Consider the following 22,907-nt stretch of genomic DNA (forward strand, 5'->3'; position numbering starts at 1 on the left):
ATCACTGACAAAATTTGTCTTCTGACAGTAAGTATGTCAGCAAAAAAGCAAGCTCTGGAGAGTATTCTCTTTCTCTGCAGAATATACAGCCTGAACTGCAAAACAGAAGTGTCCTTCCACTTCTATCAGCATCCTCAGCCTTAAATAAAATCTAATAATCTCTAAATTAAAGGTGGGATTCAGCCCACCAGTTTAATTCATGTCTTTGGGGAACGTATGTAACCATCTACTGAAAAGTGGCATGAAATTTCCACCTTTTTTTTAAATAGGTCATGAAAGTCATTGTCATCTGATTGATTTTCTAACAGGGAATGTTTCCACCTCCTGATGCTCATTCTCTAAATCATCCAGTTACCCTCACCCACTCCCTTTTTTTTTTTTTAACATTATGTCAATTTAGACTGATTCTCTTTTGCACTCAACAGGAACAATTTCTAGCACTCTTTTTACATGACAAGAGAAATTATTTTACAAGTGACTGGAATACTGGTTTCAACCATTAGGTTGATACATACCTCCTGAAAAGAGTTTGATTGAAGGAATATTGCTTTTGTATTTAATATTTTTATCCAACTCTGACAACAGAGAAGCAATTGATAGTATAAATGGTGGTAGCACTGTCAATTGAATTAAGATAAATTATGCCTGGTTTCTCGACATTTATGATTTACAAACACATTTTTGTACCTGTGGAAAGAAAAAGAGACATCAGCTAAGGCTGACTCACACGCAAGACAGAAATTCTTGTTGCCATGAAAATAACAAAAACTATTTCTGCTCTGTTCTGCATTAACTATTTTAAAGTCAGAATTACTCCACTGAAGTCAGTTACACTCACTAGTGTTTGGAGTAAATGTAAATTAAACCAGGATGTGATCGTTAGCTTATAAAAATCTATTGTGGGCATAGAACACAGAACACAAGAAAGATTAACTGTAACAATATATTTTCAATATATTATATCATCACACAAATAAAGACATAATAACATCCACGTTTATTTCAAAGATGCAGAAGCATAATTTTGCATTTGCCTGATTGACACACGTGCAACAGCTGATGTGCATAGGCAATTTGAATATGTACAGCATTATGAGTCTGAAAATACAGTGTTTGGGGAATCCTTTATTCTTTGGCCATACACAAAGCAGCTTAGTGTTAAATGAAGTGAAGCTAAAAGAGACAGCTCATACAAGATTGTCTTGCTGATACTAGGTCAGAAAAAGGAACCATGACTTTTGCTTAACAGAAGCACACTATCGGTGAATTTTCTTTGCCTCAGTGTGAGCATTATAGTGTCTTTTACTGTATTCTGTTTTAATAGCAACATCATGCGCACAGTTCTGTTGTTAATATTGCAGAGATGGCATGTTGTGGGTAAGTAATCTGCCTGTTTACAATGCCATTAGGAAACTGCTGACTCCACCAGTTCACGGGCTCGTTTAAACCTTTTCCTGCTTCCAACTTGCTGAGTGTTTGGTATTCAACACCGTGTGAGTGATTTCCTGCAGCCTCCGTAACACAGGTTGGTGGGTTGCTAAGGAATAACTCTCAAGAGGGTAAGAGCCCTGCAGTCACCTTGATGACAGCGCCAGTGATTACACGTACAAATTTTTTGCTTCATGTTTTATACCATGGCACTGACTAAAGCTTATGTCTGTCCTTTGGCATGCATAAGTGTGAACAATTATGGCTGTAGATGGAGAGATGGACTGGTCGCTTTCTTAGTATAATCTCTCTAACATATTATTACAATTGAAACATCATCATTCAACTTAAAAACAAACAAAAAAAAAAAGCCAAGTGAGAACATCTGGAGATCTGGAGAAGCGGAAAATATTTTTTTTTCTCCTGGGTCATCCATTTTGGGCTCTTTGCATTGTCATTGTTTCATAGGTTTTTCAGTACACATGCAGGACAACTGCTTCATAGCCAAGAGGATTTGGAACTGCCTTTATAAAACTCCAGACAGCTAAGGGTCTCACATGACATCTTGCATCCATGAGCTGTTAACTCAGCAAAGTGAAGGACACAACCCCAGGAGCTACAGCATGTTGCCTCTGTGTTACCTCTGCTGCCACAGCTGCAAATAGAATTTCAGGGAGGGAAAAAAAGACCCAGGTCATAAATATAAAGAAAGATCCACATTAAGATTTCCCAGGCCTTTAAACCCACCATCCTTTTCCTGTCTTATCCCATAGGGGTCAACATCGACAGATAAGGTCCTACAGTGCTATTGCCCTTCTGCTATTTATGAAGATGTAATGGAAGGATAAAAGTCTTTCCTCCATGACCAACACCTGAATTCATAGAATCATAGAATGGTTAGAGTTGGAAGGCATCTTAAAGATCATCGAGTTCCAACCCCCCTGCCATGGGCAGGGACACCTCCACTAGAGCAGGTTGCTCGAAGCCCCATCCAGCCTGGCCTTGAACACTTCCAGGGATGGGGCAGCCACAGCTTCCCTGGGCAACCTGTTCCAGTGCTTCACCACCCTCACGGGAAACAATTTCTTCCCAATATCTAATCCAAATCTCCCCTCTTCCAATTTAAAACCATTACCCCTTGTCCTGTCACTACACCTCCTGACAAAGAGTCCCTCTCCGGCTCTCCTGGAGGCTCCCTTCAGATATTGGAAGGCCGCTATGAGGTCTCCCCGGAGCCTTTGCTTCTCCAGGCTGAACAACCCCAGCTCTCTCAGCCTGTCTTCATAGGGGAGGTGCTCCATCCCTCTGATCATCTTCGTGGCCCTCCGCTGGACCCGTTCCAACAGGTCCATGTCCTTCCTGTGTTGAGGACTCCAAAGCTGGACACAGTACTCCAGGTGGGGTCTCACGAGAGCAGAGTAGAGGGGTAGAATCACCTCCCATGACCTGCTGGCCACACTTCTCTTGATGCAGCCCAGGATGCGGTTGGCAAATTCAGTCAGCTTTCTAAAAGGAGAGTAAGTAATGGGAAAGGGAAAAAGAATTGAGCCCCTTGCTCTGTTGGAACTCATAGCACTTCGTCCATCTCTAGCACCTCTGGGTGCGATTCCCACCTTGAGGGAGGCTGTTACTACATCTTTGCCAGTGGTCCTAGGCAAGGAGTCCCTTGTATGTGAAGTGGCTCTTTCCTACTCCATGTGAATGGTACTTCCACACTGAAATGCTTTTGCCAGTGCAGAGAGATCCCAAAAGGTGTGTGGGGAAAGCAGAGATTCCCTCCCCACCTCATACTGGAGCCCCCAGCACCCATATGGTGGGACATGGGACTTAATTAGCAGCGATGCTCTTGAATTGTGAAGAAGACTTCACTTGCAATAAACGTGGACTAGAAATGTAAGCAAATCAACTCCTGTTGGCTTGTCAATTGTGCTTGCAGGTTGCAGTGTGAGAAGCCACAATCTATTTGCATCTCATATCCCAGACATGGGGTCAGTAACCTTTTGGCAGAGAGGTGGATAAGAAGGACAAATTGGATAAAGTTTGCTGCAGCTACAGCCGTGTGTATGCCCCTTTCAGAGGCTGAATGCCATGCAACATACATAATACCTGCAATTACATCTTACCTCAGTAGCAGCGGATGGTACTGAGCTAAACCATGCAAAAGTGCAAAGCATCTTAACTTTAAGATTAGAGGTAACATCTGTAGCAGAGCTTTTTTATAGCCTCAGCTGTAAAAGACTATATGAAAACTGATGGGGTTTCTCCGGGTGAAAATTAAAGACATGATAACAGTATCAGGTGCTTCTGAAGCAATGAAATGTTTTTGAAAGGTAGGATAAGCACCCCAAAAGAGTTTACAAGAATTCATAGATTACACTGCCATGTGATAACCAGACACCAAAATGCGCTTCTACTTTTTCCTATTCTGGTCCCACAGATAAGCATTAGACTATGTAGACTGAAACTGTGATTTTCAAAGCTGAAGGAGCATAAAGAACTTGAGTTCAGTTTCAAGACAGAAGTTACCTCAATGGGAACAGAGCAAAGAATGAAATTCTTAGGGGCTGACTGATGTGCAAAACTGTTCCTCTCAACAAGGAAGTATTACCCCAGATGGCACAATAAATTAAAATAATAATAGTAATAATAAAAAAACCCCTACATTTTTCAACAATATAAAACTATTCTGCATGAAGAGTGCTATGTGACAGGATCTCCTCAGTGGTACAGTGACAGTGTGAGAGCAGAAGGTAGGGAAGGAGAGAAACAATTAGTTGCCACACCAGAAACCCTTTCCGGCATTTTCCCTACCCAAAACCTCCACTGCCTGCAACTACCCTCATCTGAGCAACCTGTGAGCTTTTCTCAACCACTCAACCCTGTCTCAAGCCTATTGACGTTTTTCCCCAGCACACTCAGAGGTCTGCCTGAGACCTCTCTCCCTCCTGTGCCTCATCAGTGCCCCCATTCCCAGGGATGGCTTTGAGCCATCTCTGTCATGGCATTTGTATATGAAAAGTTCCACAACCTGAAAGCTCAGGGAAGGGCCAACAGTCCTTATTGCGTCCTGTGGACCAGAGTTGAGTTGCCACAGAAAGATAGAACTGCCCTTCAGTCTTACTCTGGCTGGTGCAAAATGAATTATTTTTCATCAGTGTCATGGTCTTCAACTTGAAAACCAATTTATCTGGTCTTTATGCAAATTAAATTAATATCACTCCAGGTGAAAGGTTCTATGTGACAGGCTTTTCAATTTTTATCTTTTTTCTTCAAATTGTCTGTTATCTTCTACTTAAAAACGCAAATTGAATATCAAGTATGGGCTTATTACAGCTGTTAATCATTCCACTAAACAAAACCACTAGCAAGCTGTGAGTAGTTGTAAATAAAATGATAGGTTTCTTACCTGCTACCTCTTAGCTCCATGTAGACTGGCTACAGAGTGAAAGACAAAATAAGAGTTGTCGCATAGTTTAGGGAAAATTTTGTTAGTTTTGTGTTAAGGTAAGATACAGAAACATGATCGCTACACAAAGTCTAACTACTATTACTTAATGTTATTTTGCTTCCTCTACCACACACGGCTTACCTACTTCTGTGTTCCAGCCTCTCAGGGCTGTTTTATTTAATGTGCTCCACCTGAAATGCACGTAGGGCTTTCTTTCCTCAAATAAATTACCAACAGGACTACAGTTGGCTTTCTTACCTGGTGAGTCTCATGATCTTTACTGCCGATCCAGTATTATGTGGGTAGACAGTGCTACTTATCCTATCACTTGCACGCTTGCATCAAGGCAGATGTGGCAGAGGTGGAAATTGTCCCCTGACCTCCTACTCCTTTGACGGGCATTTTTGCCAGTTGCAGACAGGGGAAATTGCAAGCCTTCTTAATTAAAACACTGGGATGAAACTATTATGAGGTAATTTAAGCCTGCCAACTTTATTTTTTTCCCATTTTAAGTGGTCAATCTCTGAAACATAGCAAAGTGAAGAAAAAGGGAAAGAGGCATTATGTGATGAGGAAAAAGAAACCCAAAGAACTCCAGAATTCTTGATCCATTCTTCAAATTAACCACTACAAAAAAATTGATGACATTTTTCTCAATGTTCAAGAGCAGAAATTATCCACAAGTCCATTCCCTTTGAAGACAAACTTCATTAATATGCAGCTACCATCACTCATCTCCTATTGTTTTCAGTGAATGTTTTCTTCCGTGCTTTGTCCTTTCTAACTCTCTCCTTTCCACCTGTCTCCTTTCTTATTTAAATCTTCTCCTTTCCTCCTTTTCTGTGATACTTTCTTCATTTCTCTCATCCTTTACTGTTCGTAATTGTCCTTCTCAGGCAAGTGGAAAACTTAGGGTTTGTGTTACTAGTCTTTCATCAGGTAGAGTACAAATTCTATGTGACCTTTCCATGCAGACCATTTATTAGCTCTTTGGTTTTTTCAGTCGTGTGAGATAGATAGACTTCACTGCTATTGCTTCACCGTAAAGGCAGAAAGTTGCTAATGGAATGCAAAGCTAGGAAGATCAATCTAAGACTGACTTTGCAACTGATAGCTCAAAAACTGTTTTCCTTTGGACCTTTCCAATTTCCTACCTGTATTTGTTTCCCATGATGGTGCCTGTCTTTTCCCAGATTGATATGTACATTCCCTTCTGAACTTGAGAGGAAAGGTGTCTCTGTAAAACTATTGCTTGCATCACTCATTTTCCTAACTTTTTTCCTTTTCGCTTTATGATGAAAGAAGATTTGGCAAACTCAAGGACCAACACTCCAACGCTTTTCATGTTTCTCATAAATCAAATTCATTGTCTTATGACAATGAACTCTGCTCACCCACTCACTCACTTGCCAATCTTTCATGTATTTAACAGTCTTCCTAGTCCACCGATTATGCTGTTAGCCCAGCAAAGAAGAGGGCTTCAGTTCATTTGATCACTCAGAGAATTGCATTAGAATGATGCTCTAATTACAGAACTGTCGTGCTGTGTGAAATTGTTTCTATATGTGCTGTCAGCTGTTTACACTGTTCTGCATGCCCCAGACTTCACATTTCCAAATATACTACAGTGATAGCTGACAACAGCATTGACAAACATAATGTACAGTGTATGGTTGTGGAAAAGAAGTGGAAGGAGTTTGAAGCAGGTCTTGGAATGTGAGAGTAAGCCAATATTACCACAAAAGTTTTAATCAATGTGTATTTTTCTATAAACAAGTTCATTCTTGTTTTTCTGTGTTTTTGTTTTTTTTTTCCCACAGTGGTTATGTCTTTGATTATGATTACTACAGAGATGACTTCTACAACCGGTATGTGTGGTTATATTTTGGTACATCCTACACCATTTCTACTGTTTGTTTATAATGTAATCAGAACATTTGGTTAGACAGGTCTGCTCTGATTTTACATATTATTCATTTCATTATTTCTATTGTGTGTCAGAAGACGACTATTTGAATATATCACAAACAGAGAAGATTACCACCACCAAATCTTTGCGCATTAAACAGCTCTTTTGACCTTATCCTTCTCTAAGAGCTTTTGGGGCATTTTCTGTGCTGAACAGTTTCCTGTAGTTTAATTGCTCAGTGTTTCTTCCAACAGAGTTATTCCAGGCTTACTTTCACTGGAACATATAGCAGCTGTAAAATTCTTCAGTATGGCACTCATGTCTTTGTCTTTTCATCTGTGTGTATGAAAAGATATAGAGTGTCTCCTGGAAAATGTGTCTTCCAAGAACATATAGAAGCCTAGAAGGACCTTGAGGGAAGCAAAACCACAAGTTGAACAGCACGTGTGTTTCTATAGGAGGAAAAGAAGCGTGGATACCTGAGCAATTGGAGACTTGTGCCTTCAGTACGTATGCACAGCCTCGCTCAGCACTGTGGGAATTTATTCATTCAGATGTAGGAGAATCACCACAACACGGGGTTGTCATGGATGACCATTGGTAACTAATTCAACAGTGATCCAGCAGTGTTGTTGCTCTGCATCACAGCAGTCTGGTTTAACATAGGCCAAAAGAGTCAGAGGGGAGCAAAGCATTGCTCCATCAACCTCTTATAATCTGAGATTTCTTTTACGTAAAGCAACGGACAATAGCAGGGGAGCGGTTTATACCGTGAAGTTAAGTTGTCATGTGCTAGGCACCCTTCTGCTACGCTGCAGGAGAAATGTAGAAACAATGTTAATTCAGTTGATTCGGTTCAAGACACTAGTTCTAGTTTTGCACGAAAATGACAATGTTCACTTTGGACAGAGATAAAAATACTGAGCTATAAAAATATGGAGTAAAAGCCATCAATGCAGTTTAATCCTGCTCACTCCAGCCTTGACAGTAGGAGAAGCTCATGTCCTGGTAAAAGTTAACTTTCACAGGCCTGTGTTTACTTTCCTCAAGGTTTAGTCCTCCAAATTTCACCAGTGGATTTGTATGTTTTTAAACAGAGTACTGTTTCTGATCTATGCCACATGAATATTAAAGTTACATCTTTAATTTTTTCCCTAATTCTGTATATTATGGATGCATAAATGAACAACTATAATGGTTGCATTTCCACAATACTTATGGTATGTTTCACTGAATTTCACTGAATTTTTTTAGAGTTGGAAGGGACCATATAGATCATCTAGTCCAACTCCCCTGCTGAAGCAGGATTGCTTAGAGAATACTACTCAGGACTGCATCCAGGCGGGTCTTGAAAATCTCCAAAGAAGGGGACTCCACAACCTCCCTGGGCAGCCTGTTCCAGGGCTCTGTCACCCTCACCGTGAAGAAATTCTTCCTCATATTCGAGTGGAACCTCCTATGTTCCAACTTGTGCCCGTTGCCCCTTGTCCTGTTACTGGGAACCACTGAAAAGAGTCTGGCTCCCTCCTCCTTCAACCCACCCTTGAGATACTTATAGGCGTTAATAAGGTCTCCCCTCAGCCTTCTCTTCTCCAGGCTAAAGAGTCCCAGCTCTCTTAGCCTTTCCTCATAAGGGAGATGCTCCAATCCCTTAATCATCTTAATCAAGGTTAAAGGTTTTTTCTGTGGAATTTGGTGTCTATCTTGGTGATTGTCTTATTTCAGAAAACTGCTGAAAGTGAAATGTGTCCATAAATCTATTCAGTAGTATAATTTTCTGATTTAGAAATCTTTCAGGATTAAGACAGAAGAACAGACAGCAGGTTTTTTCGTGGTAGAAAAACCAAATACGAGATTGGCCTCACAAGCCTGGACATGTTAATCTGTTGACAATAAAAACCTTAAAAGATTATGGGTCTGTGTCAGATAAAAGTTAATGGAAGTGGAAGATGAAAAGCTCTATATAGTAGGCATGAAAAAGAAAATCCCATGGAGAGTTTGATGCACTATCAACATGCCTATAGGAAATATAAATTAAGGAATATAGTCACAATTCTTTGAATTTCTGAACTTCTGAACTTCCTGAATTTTTGTGTTAAATCCCAAACCATAAGTCTTGTTTTCTAATATTCTTAATCTTCCAACCACCCCAAAGGGAGAATACACCTATCTTATCTTGACTAAAGTAGTGGTGGAGTCAGAAAAGGGTGGTAAATATAGCTAGTGCTTTAAAAAAAAAAAAAAATTGTTTGAAAACAGATTGACAAGATCAGGACTGCAGAATTTAGAAGGGTGAGTGAAAGAAAAGGTACTGTTATTTGCACATGATTAATTATTTGGACACAGAATTGCTTTAGAAGTGAGCATTTTTGTCTATAATTTCTCATATTACAAGCACAAGGAAAGCAGGCAGGGTATTACAAAGCTGATAAAAGGAAGCATTTTTTTAAAGAAAGCATATCATTGAAATATGTAGAACGTGATGCAACAAAATACCAAGCCCACAAGGTTTGCATAATTTCAAACATAAAGGTAAGAGTAGTAATATTAGATAACAGTCCTTTTATGTATTTCAAAAAAGGAAGTGTAGTTTTGCATTTCACTACGTTATCTAAACATGAACTATGGGAAGCTAGAAAAAAATCACCTTTGGAGGAATAATTGCGTAATGACCTTTTACATTATAGCTTACAGTTCTTCTGAAACATTTTTTCCTAGTAATGTCAAATGGGAGACTGTGACCAACCTGCAGATCATCCAATACGATGGACGAGTGACAACAAACAATAATATTTCTATTAAAAGTTCCAAAAATTTTTTAGTGTTCATCTTCATACACAATTGTTTAGTTATGCTCACAATGGCTAGAAACTGCTTATTCAGTAAGAATATCTAAGGCCACGGAGTTCAGGTTCAGTGGGGGTCTCTGTGACATATTTTGTAGGCAGCTATGGAAGAGGAGGGAGCTGGCTATATTGTCTATAGGACTATGGTACAGACAACAGTAAGGATCCTGGAACTTAAGCATTAGGTGTTTACTTGCCAGAAAATGGGTTAGAAGCCTTAAGTCTGATTCTGCTTTCTGTTCAGCATGCTGTTAGACATTGTGGTGAGTGGATTATTGTTTCTTGTGTGTCTGTTTTTAAATGTCTGTCTGCCCAGATGGGTGACCACAGTCAGAATTGTGAAAAATAAACATGCAGTTATAAATTTCCATAATTACTAGTTGCAAGTATCATTTGAAAGAAACTTGAGAATAATTTATGAGAATATTGCTTGTCCCTCTGCTTCAGTATCTGAACTGGTAATCTTCATTTTCTGAACTTTCTTCTCCTGACCTGTCGTTTCCAGAGCCCATAGCTTTTATATTCTAAATATGGCTGTAGCATTGATTACCCTTTCTACTGCCTTTATTTTCTTCTATGCAGATTAGTTAGCTGCTGTTGATAACTGTGTTTTTATGTTTGGGGTATTCTATTTGGGAACACTAGTTCATTTCAGTTGTAGAGCGTATTTTATTGACTGTAGTGTAATTCTCTGAATATCTGCTTGCTACTGTGGTTTTGGTTTGAACAGCACTTTTTTTTTTATTAAGCATGCTTGAGCTTTTTAGTGATTCTACATCAATTCATTCTTCAATAAAGGGAACATATGCCGGGACCTCTTTTCTATGCATTCAGAATGACATATGGGTCCCTCACTATAAGGACTCTTTTACAAACCGCAGGATATTGCTTTATGGTGATGGTTGGCTTCAGAAAAGTTCATTTCTTTTTCTGTCTTTAAGGACAGCAGATAGAAAACTAGAATTTAAGCCATACATTGTAATAAAGGAGCTGAAATGTCACCACAACAAAATGTACTGCTGTTACTTGTGTGCAAAGGAATTGTGTGGACCTGCGGAAAGCAGGTTATGGATTTTCCATACTTTGAATAATAGAGTCCCATAACGCATCCCTCATTTAAATTATGCAAAAAATCTGAGCTATGCAGTGGTCTGTGACTGAAATCTGAATATGGCACTTAATGTGCATAGGTCCTTGAAATCTAATTTGACTGTGATATAAAGTGATTATGGTTTCAAAGGGTAATTTTCTCAAAGATAACATGAAAATTTAGTTGACAGGGCTTCCATGACATGAAATCACAGAAGGTTTTATGGAGTCCAGCTGACTTAATCTTTTCTAGGTTGTTTGATTACCATGGCCGTGTCCCCCCACCACCCCGTGCAGTGATTCCGCTGAAGCGTCCTCGTGTGGCTGTGACAACAACTCGCAGAGGCAAAGGGGTGTTCTCCATGAAAGGAACATCACGATCCACCTCAAGCGGGGCTTCTTCCTCAGGATCCAAATGTGAGTTGCTCGCAACAGTTGGATATTATGGAAACAATGATCCTAGTAATTTCTGCAAGCAGACAGCTTCCACTATATAGCTCTGTTGCAGTCATTTCCTACCCTCAGCCTTTAGCTTGAAAAACTGGTTTGATTACCAAATCTGCCATGCCTTTCCTGCAAGTCAAAGAGCACATTGGTGCAATTTTTGAAGGAAGTCCCTTCAACAACATTTGACCTGCTCCCTTAGCCTCAGAAGAAGTCTATTTAAAATCACCTCTCATCTTGACTGCTTATGCACCATGAGGTCTTGTGAAAAGCTGATAATAAACCAAAGCTAATAATCTTGTTATAGACAGAGGCACACTGATTTCTGTAGAGACTTGAGGGTTGTATGTGAGCTGGGGAGGAGGGAGAGTGTGGGCTGGAGGGGGCTGAGGGAGGTTGGGTTGTGTGGGGTTTTTTTTGCCAGACCCCTCTAAGGGTAGAAAGAGGGAAAGTGTCTTTGCCTGTTCTAAAGGGAGTCCAAAACAGGATTGGCAACTTGGGGCTATTCAACCCTTCTTTAGGGAGTTGACCTTAGAAGAACTGATGAACAGTAAGCATTCTTTCCTCCATGTTCACCAAGCTCCCCACCCCATAATATGTCCTGAGAACTTCATCTTCCTCTTCGTGCATCTTTCAGCACCCACCTGTCTTCCCCTGCCCCTTATGTGGAGCGATACTGTCCTTGGAAGCGTCACTGGAAGAGGAAGAGAAAGATCAGGTAGGGATCAGACATTAGAAAGAATGAAGGGACTTCAATAAGACACTTGCCGTACCAGACCGGCCAACCAGGCATCATGCTGTCCTACACACAACCATGAAATAAGTGAATCTACCAACAGTATATCTTACTGCAAGAGGGCTAAATTATGGCATCAACACGAGCCAATTATATACTCTTCTTGAATAGCATATCCAAATCTCACACACTAGAATCTAACAAAGAAGACAGACCTCTAGTGAGCCGACTAGGATCCTATTGTATGATCTGATGGTATCAGAGACGTTGAAAGAAAACATGTAATAAACATGCATGTGACTGAAAGAATGGAAATGTGATAAACAGAGTTAAAGATAATTTTGTACACTGGGGAACAAGGAGCTCAAGCCATTTCTTGGTAAGGATGACATTCTGAGAAAGAGAGGCTCTGTTGGCTGTACAGCTCAAGATCTTCACTTCAGTAGACTTAGATTTTAAATTATTTTTTTAGTCTTTTCCAGCCCTTGAGTCTTTGGGTTTTCACAAAGTGAATCAAAGCTTTAGTAAATACATACATTTACAGATTCATTCATTAGATCTCCTTTGTTCCTCCTTTGCTGTTCTCTTATCCATATGAAAATTTAGCAGTATCTATGCATTCAATTCACTAATTGTCCTAAAGTCTGTTATAATAAGAATGCACTTCTTGGATTCACTTTGCCTTTGAGAAGATAGATTATTTTCAGATAGTTTTATGTATTTCCTGTTGTTCAGAACAAGAATAACTCCAAAATTCTTCTAGAGACCTGAGGACCTTAGTATATCCCAACAGATGTCAAGGGAATCTCTCACCCAGAAATCTGTATTTTCATTGTAGTGAATGGGACATAGCGTATTACATTAACATATAGATATCTGTTCCTCAGACTAATCACCAAATTTGCTATAATATTTATTCTGCATTTCAGAAAATGTTTTGTAATATCATGTCAAGACTTAAGTAACCCATAATGTATGACCCGGACAAAGTGGACCCTCAGCAAGTTTGCTGATGACACAAAACTGGGAGGAGTCTCTGACACACCAGAGGGCTGTGCTGCCATACAGAGAGACCTGGACAGGCTGGACAGCTGGGCAGAGAGGAACCTAATGAAGTTCAACAAGGGCAAGTGTAGGGTCCTGCACCTTGGGAGGAATAACCCCACGCACCAGTACAGATTAGGGATTGACCTGCTGGAAAGCTGCTCTGCAGATAAGGACTTGGGAGTCCTCTTGGACAACAAGTTGACTATGAGCCAGCAATGTCCTTTTGTGGCCAAATGGCCAATGGTCTCCTGGGGTGAGTGTGGCAAGCAGGTCAAGGGAGGTCATCCTCCCCCTCTGCTCTGCCCTGGTGAGGCCCTGGTGAGGCCCTGGTGAGTACTGTGTCCAGTTCTGCTCCCCCCACAGAAGAAAGACAAGGAACTACTACTACAGTCCAACAGAGGGTTGCTAAGATGATCAGGAGACTAGAGCACCTCTTTTATGAAGAAAGACTGAAAGACCTGGGTCTGTTTAGCCTGGAGAAGAGACAACTGAAAGGGGATCTTATTAATGCTTATAAATATCTAAAGGGCAGGTGTCAAGAGGATGGGGTCAGGCTCTTCTCAGTGGTGCCCGGTGACAGGACAAGGGGCTACAGACACAAGCCAGAACACAGGAAGTGTTGTCCCAACATGAGGAAAAACTTCTTTACTTTGAGGGTGACAGAGTACTGGAACAGGGTGTCCAGAGAGGTTGTGGAGTCTCCTTCTCTGGAGACATTCAAAACCCCCCTGGACGCATTCCTGTGCAACCTGCTCTGGGTGACTCTGCTTTAGCAGAGGGGTTGGACTAGACAATCTGTAGGGATCCCTTCCAACCCCTACCATTCTGTGATTCTGTGATTCTGTGTAGATTATATGACTCAACCCTAGTCCAAGTACCCATAGCCACTTGCTATAAGACCTCCAAAATACTCTCTGCATAACATGGTAAATGTTGCAAAACCTATAAATTATTTAATGGAAGTACAATCAGGAGTGTAGAGATCCTAACAGACAGGGTTATGCCCCGGTGAAAGTATCCTTCAATATACTTAGGTGTAATGTGAATTCTAAAAATGTTAGAGCTGCAGGTGACAAGACCATTTTTGTCCAGCCCTTTAACACTGAAGGGACAGCTGCAAGATGCAACACTAAAATGTGAGCTGATGTTTTGACCCCTTTTGGGTTTCCATACTTAGTTCTTTACAATGGCAATTGGAGCACGACTGCAGAGATTATTTATCATGCAGGAATAATTTGCAGAAAATATTCTTTCTGCATACAGCACACCTTTAAAAGGAGTCAGACACACAGTATACAGACTTTCATGCTGGATTTCCCCATAGAATTACTTCCCTTTTTGTCAAGTCCAACCAACCCATCATAAAGGTAGAAACATGATTTTGTTGACTTGGACAGGAATGTAATCAGCTTATTGTAAGACGTTTATCAGAGAAATAACCAAGTCATTCCCTTAGGGCATTCAAGTTGGAAAGCAGAGAATGTGGGTTTTTCAGCTTCTTTTGCCATTTTCTTGGAAAAGTTGGTTATATTGAATTGTGGAATGAAGCCATTTAGTATTTTGTTGCCCCTTACTCTACACTGCTAATCTGAACCCCTTGAACTAATGCACTGTTAATTCTAATTCTAATTTATTGCTGGTTAAATAAAGGATCTCTTCAATAAGTAGAAACATAGTTTGTGGGAAGGAAGATATTTTGGATTTTAATGAAATTCAAGGCTTTAAAACAGCTTAACCACAGGTTCAGAATTAACTATGTCAAAATGGTATTGCCTATGCTTGAAAGATTTCGCCCCCAAATAGAGAAACTCTCGTGAGATCACATCCCCTAATAGACTTTTCAGATTTAAGTAGAAATCTTATAGGCATAACTGTTCTCATAGCTGTTCTCCACACTCAGACTGGATCCAGAAAATGAACCCATACATGTAGTATTAAAGATCAGAACACAGGAGACCCCTCAGTGAAATTACCAGGATTAGAGTGAGTCACTTCTGAAAACCAGCAATCCAAAGACAGAAGTTTGTTGTCGCGCACAGCAAAGATGCTATAAAAGCATAATACCAAGAATGCCTTGCTCGTTGATAAGTACATCTGCAAAAATAATGTCTGCCAGGGCAGTAAATTGTTTTACCAAAGAAGTGGCAATATGTGTTCTATATTTCCTTCCAAAACACAAAATAAGTTAGGAGGATTCGATTTCTTTCCTGGATCTATAATTTTTCAAGGATCGGTTGAAAATATTTTATTTTCTTTTTAACTCCAAAGACTAGGAAAAAAAAAAATCAATGTTTCCACATTATCAGAAGTAACTCATAAAATGGAACATGTTGGTATGGAAACTGCACACAGCAGTTCTTCATGTTAATGATATGAAGTAGCAGATGCAGATTGCTATTTAGAACTTGGAAAAACTCACTTTTTCTGACAATATAGAGACTGAAGCCTTTGGAGTATGCACTTTCATTTTACACCTCTGAAAACAGGAGGAAAACACTAATCAAAATTTTTTATACCCTGTGTGCTTGAGATTAAGGAGTAGACACTTAATATGTCACAATATGTACTGGATTATGCCTTTAAATTAATTCATTTTGACTCATATAGTTTATATTTAGCTTCCTCAGTTAACCTATTTTTTAGTGAAATCTAAAGTAATATAACATGATAAAATATTTTATATTAAACATGAAGATCTTAGATAAAAATACATGGCATTTTTTTCCAAAGAAATCTGAATCATACTCTGTGGATGAATCAATTTGTAGTTATGGCAAAAAATGTTTCACAAATACAGCTGTAATTCAACTGTAGCACGTTCATTTCTAAAAATGTGATGGACCTCAATTTTAAATCTCTTGTTTTGAGCTGGATGCAGTTTATCTCTTTTGGTGCTAGATGCTTCAATGAAAGATATATTCTGAAAGGCCCTTGTATTCCGGGCAGAGGGCTGGAAAGGGTCACTGAATCTAATTCCTTATTGTTGCAAGTAGCCCCATCATCTAATCCTTTAAGCTCTATCTTAAAGCTAGTTAAGGTTTGGGTTTTTTCTGTCTCTGTTTCTTCTATTTCCTATCTTAAATTTGTTTTTTATTTGTTCGTATCCATTTGTTGTGCCAACACTGTCTTAGCTTGAAAGCTTTATTTTCTTTTACCTTCTTTTGTCCCAGACAAACAAACAAAACTCTTGTCCCACTACGGATTTTCCATTCTTATGGTCATCCTCATGGCCCTTCTCCCTACATACCTGGTAGAATTCAGTGATTCAACCTGTACACATTATTCCAGGTGAACTCTCACCAGTACAATGGCACTGTACTTCCCCATCTTTAGCAATACATCATTTGACACATCCTAGCACTGCATTTTCTTTCTCATGGCTGCATTATAGTGATAGCCTATTGTCAACCTGAGATTATGATGACACCCAAGGATAATTCTGTTACTGTCTTTTTCCTCTGATGATCTTCCATGTAAAGAACAGGAGCTCCGCTGTTAGCCAATCGAGTGTAGGACTCTTTTTTTTTCAGTGCAATTACATTTCATCTTTTTTCTAATGTGGCTTTCCTTAAAATCGCCTGACTGCTCCTTCCATTCCAATTCACTCTGAAGAGATGATACCTTCTGATTTCATGACATCAGCAAATTTTACCTGTTTATTTACTTATTTTGCATGAAAATTGTTGAAGATATTTAGCCATTTTGGTGCCAGTGATTGAGGAATTTCATTAGTAATTTTTTCCCCTTTCAATACATGCATTTCTGTCACCTTCTGGCCTTTGCTTATCTGCTAAAAGGAAAAAATAAAAGCAGTAAGCTACTTTATTTTCCTATTCTACTACACAAAACCAGATGAACAGATATTTTGGACAGATGCAGCTCTGGTTTCATGTTTATCAACTGTTTTATTTCTTGCATAAGAACAATTTTAAAATTTAAAAAAAAAAAAAAACATGAAGTTTTTTATGAAGTTTTAAAGGAGAACTTGTATACTTAAAGTAGGACACCTGAAGTACAGTATTTACAGTCTCTACATTTGTCTTTGTCATAACACTGTGCTTAAAAAGCCTGAAGTTATTCCCAAGCTCTACACCACAGAATCACAGAATCACCAAATGGCTGTTGTTGAAAGGGAGCTCTGGAGCTCATCTGGTCCAACTGCCCTGTACAAGCAAGGTCACCTACCACAGGCTTCCCAGGAATGTCCATATGGCTTTTGAATATCTCCAAGGATGGAGACTCCACAGCCTCTCTGGGCTGCCTGTGCAAGTGTTTGACCACCCCTGCAGAAAAAAAAATAAAAATAAAAATCTTTTTTTTTATGTTTAGATGAAATTTCATGTGCTTTAATTGATGCCAAAGGTCTTTGATGTGTTAGTGGGCACTACTGAGAAAAGTCTGGCTTTGTCTTCTTCATTCCCTCTTGCACCAGGGAGCCCAGAACTGGACACAGTATTCCAAATGTGACCTCACCAGTACCGAGGAGAGGAGAAAGATCATCTCCCTCAAATTGCTGGCAAAACTCCTCCTAATGCAGCCCAGGATATTGATGAGCTTCTTTATTACAAGGGTGCATTGCTGGAACATACTCTGCTTGTTGTTCACCAGAACCCTTCATAATTTGTCTTTAGTAACGGCTGCTCCCTATGGAAATACCCTGTACAATATAATTGAGAGTGGAATTTCTCTGGGAGGATGATTTTGAAGATTTGCACAATTCCCTGCAAATTAAGACAACAAGCAACTCAAATAAATACACCATTGCAGTGTTGGAACCAAGGTGGAAATTTGGAATTTGTTGTGCAGATTTGTTGAAAATTTTTCCCCTTTTTTCTTTCAGTCCTTTTTAGTGCTAACTTGAAGTGATTGACTGTATGATGGAATCATCTCATTAAATGTGAACGATAAATTGCAGATTAAGTGACCAAAGCTCAAGGAAATAGTTTTGGCAGAGGGGAATTTTGCAAGGTAGCAATAAAGCTCCTCAGTTGTTTCTAACATTTTTGTATGCTGTTGAATTTTCACTGTTGTGTCTGTGTTCCCTCTGGTGCAGTCTTCTTCCCAAACTGTTTTCTCACTGAGACACCACAGGGAAGCCCCTGTGAAGAAGAAGGTTTCATCTGGGTTGAGCGGTAGCCCCATGTATGTGCCTCTTTCCTCACTGAATTCAGAAGTGCAAATGTTTTCTACTTTGCTTTTTAGACTGGGAACAAATATCATTAGATCCTTGTGGTGTCACTTCTGATTTCTGACCTTTTAGCCTTGGCAAGCCTGCTGTTTGCCAGTCGAGGGAGCACCTCTAACCCACCAGCTTGGCTGCACAGGATCTGTTGCCTGCTGGCTTCATTGGGGGTTGCTGTAGACACTTAGCATTTCCCATTGCACAGATTCACACCATTTCATCCTGGAATCTGCGCTGCCTCGCTACTCCAGCCCGGATCAACCACTGCCCCCAAGGAAGCAGTAACCTTCTAAATATAAAGTTGTCAGAATCTTAACATTTTGTTACAGATCTGGAGGATTGGACAGTGACCCATTATTTCTCTAAGGACATTTTAAGGCCTTGCTCTATAAATATACAGAATAATTCCGCCAATACTGTATAACATTTAAGAGTCTAGCACAAAGGTGCTTTAAGCTTCGTTCTCTAAGTCCTACCATTCATTCAAGACGAGTTCAGAGGTTTCAGCCGCCTGTGATAGTGTGAGATATGCAATTTCTCAATATGAGCACATGATTAAACAAGTTCATTACTGCATATAGCAACCTACTGCCTTTCTGACTTCTTATAACTACAATGCACATGATCCAAACTCTAAGATAAAAAGCCTTCGTTTCAACCTCAGTGAATATGCTGCAAGTTTGCAACAAGGCTGATTTTGAAGCAAACCCATACTCATTTATTGCCACTGAAGCAGGCAGCACCTTGCCTGCACACTTCATCCTCAGGTTTTGACTGTCTAATAAAAATTACCTATGAGACACCATGATGAGATACATGCCCAAGAGTCAGTGAATGGGACTGATATGGCAAGATGCAACCAAGAGACCCTTTTCCCAGACTCACTAAGTGCCCTCCCATTGCTCTGGATACACACACCAAAGTCAATGCACATCCTCCTTCAGCAACAATCAGGATGGAGGAGCAATAGTGTTCAGTGCTCTTCCATTGCCAGGCCCTCACAGTTTAAGGTGATGGTTCATTTCTTCCTACAAGAGCTGTAGGAGACAGCTGTGTTATCTACTCTTGTCCTTTACAAATGACTTTATTCTCCAATGATAGCACAGGGTTTCCATTTTCTCCTCAAGGCCTCTTCAACATGATATCCTAGCACAAATAGGGCAAGTGGATTTGTTTGGACTATCTTCTGAGCATTAAAACATGTCCTGATAATGCCATAATAATGAGGTCATTCATGAGTGTTGCAGTGCTGTTTCTTCTGAAGCTAAAACACCTCCAAAGCAGCTGCTACTCCTTACATTAGACTATGTTAGTGCAATAAAGAACATAAGAGTAATGCAATACAACAAAGATTGGAAACTTCAGCTCTTAATTTATAGGTGTTGCCTCCATGTCCCTGGACGTGATCATAAAGAAAAATATTTTCGTATGTTAACCATAGCTGGAAGAAGTACAAGAAATTACCAGAACTGAAAGCTTTTTAAGCAATAATACTTAACACCTATTGCAATGAAGTTGTGGACTGGAACTTAACATTGCATTCCTGGCAGCCCTAGCATTTATGTTACCATTCATTGTTGTTGAAAAATACCTCCTGCTACCACAAGGGATCTTTTCATTATTGTCACAATTATTACAAAATAGTCCAGCAAAATAGCATTGCAAGACTGTGAACTGTCTGTCATATTTGAATCATTCTTTCACAATAGTCTGTTTTTCAGTAAAAGTTACTTGGATTTACTAAGAATGCCCTTGAGATGTTTTGCCTAAGATGCTTATTACAGAGCAATACACCTCACATAACCTCTTGCCATTAGGGCTTAGAATCCTGTGATTTCCTAGCACGGATTCAGCATTTTTAAATAACAATGTTCTTTTTAAAAGTTAAATCTCTAAAAATACTGACAGAAATGAGATAGTAGACTTTGTACTACAGAGGAAAGAAAATAGAACATGTTTTGTTCATGGGGGGCTGCAAATATAGTTTATTTCATGTTCTGCATCTTTGCTCTCTTTCCACAGTGAAATCAGATGAGTTGCAAACAATCAAGAAGGAATTAACCCAAATCAAAACAAAAATTGACTCCTTGCTAGGGAGACTGGAAAAGATTGAAAAGCAGCAAAAAGCGGAAGCAGGTAGGTAAAAGCAATTTGTAGTCAAATTAATTAAATTAGAACCTAGTTATCAGTCAAGCAGACAGACTAGAGAGAACTGAAGCCTTCCAGAAATTTTGCTACATAATGGAGGCCTGAACAAGGTAAATTAGTTCTCAGGTGGGAGGAAAAATCAATATTCTTCACAGAGCATGCAACATCCTTTCAAGAATTGCTCAAGAAAATAAAAGATTCTTAGTAGAAGTTCTGGAAACAAAAGGTCGTTAAAAAATTGACTGAAGAGAATTAAGTTAGAGTTGGTTGACCTTGGGCATGCTTGGGCTGTCCACATTACGAACTATTAGATGCTCTATATCAGGAATTATTACCTGGGCAAAAGGCAATAGTCACAAGTTGCAGCAAGGGAAATTCCTGTTTGATATAAGGAAAAGAGATGCAACTAAACTGTACAGCAGGTTGCCCAGAGAGACTGTAGTAGTTCCATCCTTGGAGACATTCAAAACTCATTGGGCCAAGGTCCCATGGACCTGGACCAAACTCTGAGTTTGGCTCTGCTTTGAAGAGAGGTTGGACTTGGAGAGTCCAGAGATCCCTTCCAACCTGAGCTATTGTGAAGCTGTGGCATCTTTGTAAAACTGGCCGCACCTCTAGTTCAGCTTTCCTCTGGCTTGAAATGTTTTGTTTTGAGGCAAACTTTGGGAATGAAAAAATCCAACACTCCTTTTTAATTTAATCAAGATCTTTATTTCTGTCATTGCAGTCATCATTTTGTTAGCTAAATGATCTCACCTGGCAGCACTTTAAAGCCGTGCTGAGCAGTTATAAGGGATTTATAAAGTTGTATTTTCACCACAGTATATATAGAAAACAATCTCAGTTCTTACCACTGTTTATGGTATTTCCTTGGCTATTTCCTTATAAATCACATGGTATATCTCTGTACAGGAGCTGTGTACTAGTGAGCTGATTTTGATGACAGCCAGCGGGGAAATGGAAGCCTTATCTCATGCAAAATCTCAGTGTTCCTTCCCGCCCCGCCCCCACCTCCCTCTTTCATTCTCTGATGAAAACGTTTAATGTATTTTGTGTGAAATGTGTGAAAGAAATTCTGTCTCAGAGTCCACAGCTGCCTGGGTGTCTGGGCTCTCAGATTTGTGTCCCTTGCCTAACCCAAATCAATGAAGTCACAAAGACCCAACAGGACACGTAAAGAGAGCTCCATCAAGATTATCTGAAACATTGGTGGGAATTAGCAGTTGAGGTTCATGAACCTAACACAGGCAAAAAAGATATTTAGATCTGGATCTCTCCTGTTCCAAAGTGCCTGCTCTATTTGCTGATCTGTCGAGGGGGTATCTCTCTGAACCCAGAAGTTTCATGCCGACATTCAGAAATAACTCTAACACGTGTCTTCCCAGGGCAGAACACTACAGAAGAATATTTTGTGGTTAACAATTAAAAAAAAAAAAAAAAAAGCAACAGCAATAAACCAACACCAGCTCTTTAAAAAAACCCTACCTTTTATTTACAATCATTTTCTAAGTTAACAGACAAGGACCAATCCTTCAGCTGTTATATTTTACACCACAAAATAAGTCGAGTGTTTTTTTCAATGCCTAAGGTAAACCATTAGTACAAAGTGTGATTATCTCTTTCAGGAGAACTGTACACAATATGTATTCATTAGATTCTATTTTGTACTTTATGCAAGTTAGACAAAAGTTGGTAAAATCAGTGAAGGTGTAATTGCAAGGCATTCCATTGAATCATTTGTGCACTGAAATGCTCTGAGATGGTGAATCACTACTTCAGGGAGCTTTTATATAAAATACATTATTATGCAAAACAACCTGCATGTCATTGTACTTTGATATCCAACTTTCACTTCTGCTAAAGGACTGTAGTGAACTCATTTAAATAAAAAATCAGCTTAAAGAGGAAAACTTTGATTTGTATTGAATCATACTGTTATGCCTTTTGAAGACAAGCAATGAATAATATCCTGAGAGATGAAAAACTGGTTTCAAATTGTTGATGTTTTAAAACACCAGGTGCAAAACCCATCCCCCATATTCCTTGCCTCCTGTCAGTGGGTGTGAGGAGAAAAAACACCTCAGACATACCAGTAAACCTGGATCCCCATTTAATTCTCCTGAGCTGATGAAGAGGGTTATGCAGCCTGAGTGATTAGTCTGCAGATGATTGCTTCCTCAGCTAAAAGATTTGTGTAAGATAAAGCTACATCAGTAGCTGAACTATTTCATTTACGGTATCAGATGTGAGATGATTTTGTTCCTTCTCTATGGTTTGGCAATATTCTTTCTTACTTTCCTCTGCCAGAAGGTGTGGCCTCACTAAAGCTGGGATCAGAGAGGGGATCAATATCTCGTTTACACAAAACAAAAATCAAACCATCATCTTGCCCTTTTTAAGTTTGCATCACTATCATGAAAAATATTTAATTATTAATCTTAAAAGTTAAACATCTGGAGGAACGTCACAGGTTAAACAAGCTCAGTGCATACATTGGTTACTGCTCTATAGCTGCGTGAAAACTCCTTGCAGCAACAGCTGATGTTCTGTCTTTTACTGTTATCAACCCCCAACCACTCCCATGTGGGGAATATAGATATGAGGATTTCCTGTACATAGGGAAAACTGCA

General features: G+C 39.5%; 1 protein-coding gene across 1 annotated transcript in view; it reads left to right on the forward strand.

Moving 5' to 3' along the window:
• Positions 1-22,907, forward strand: part of RALYL (RALY RNA binding protein like) — a 178,380-nt gene that overhangs the window by 153,365 nt on the left and 2,108 nt on the right. Inside the window, exons 4-7 of the mRNA XM_074145926.1 lie at positions 6,697-6,744; positions 10,974-11,137; positions 11,802-11,882; positions 20,152-20,265. Coding sequence (XP_074002027.1) covers positions 6,697-6,744; positions 10,974-11,137; positions 11,802-11,882; positions 20,152-20,265 — 407 coding nt within the window. The remainder of the gene's footprint in view (positions 1-6,696; positions 6,745-10,973; positions 11,138-11,801; positions 11,883-20,151; positions 20,266-22,907) is intronic.

Source organism: Numenius arquata, chromosome 3, assembly GCF_964106895.1.
Source record: "Numenius arquata chromosome 3, bNumArq3.hap1.1, whole genome shotgun sequence".
Lineage (NCBI taxonomy): Eukaryota > Metazoa > Chordata > Aves > Charadriiformes > Scolopacidae > Numenius > Numenius arquata.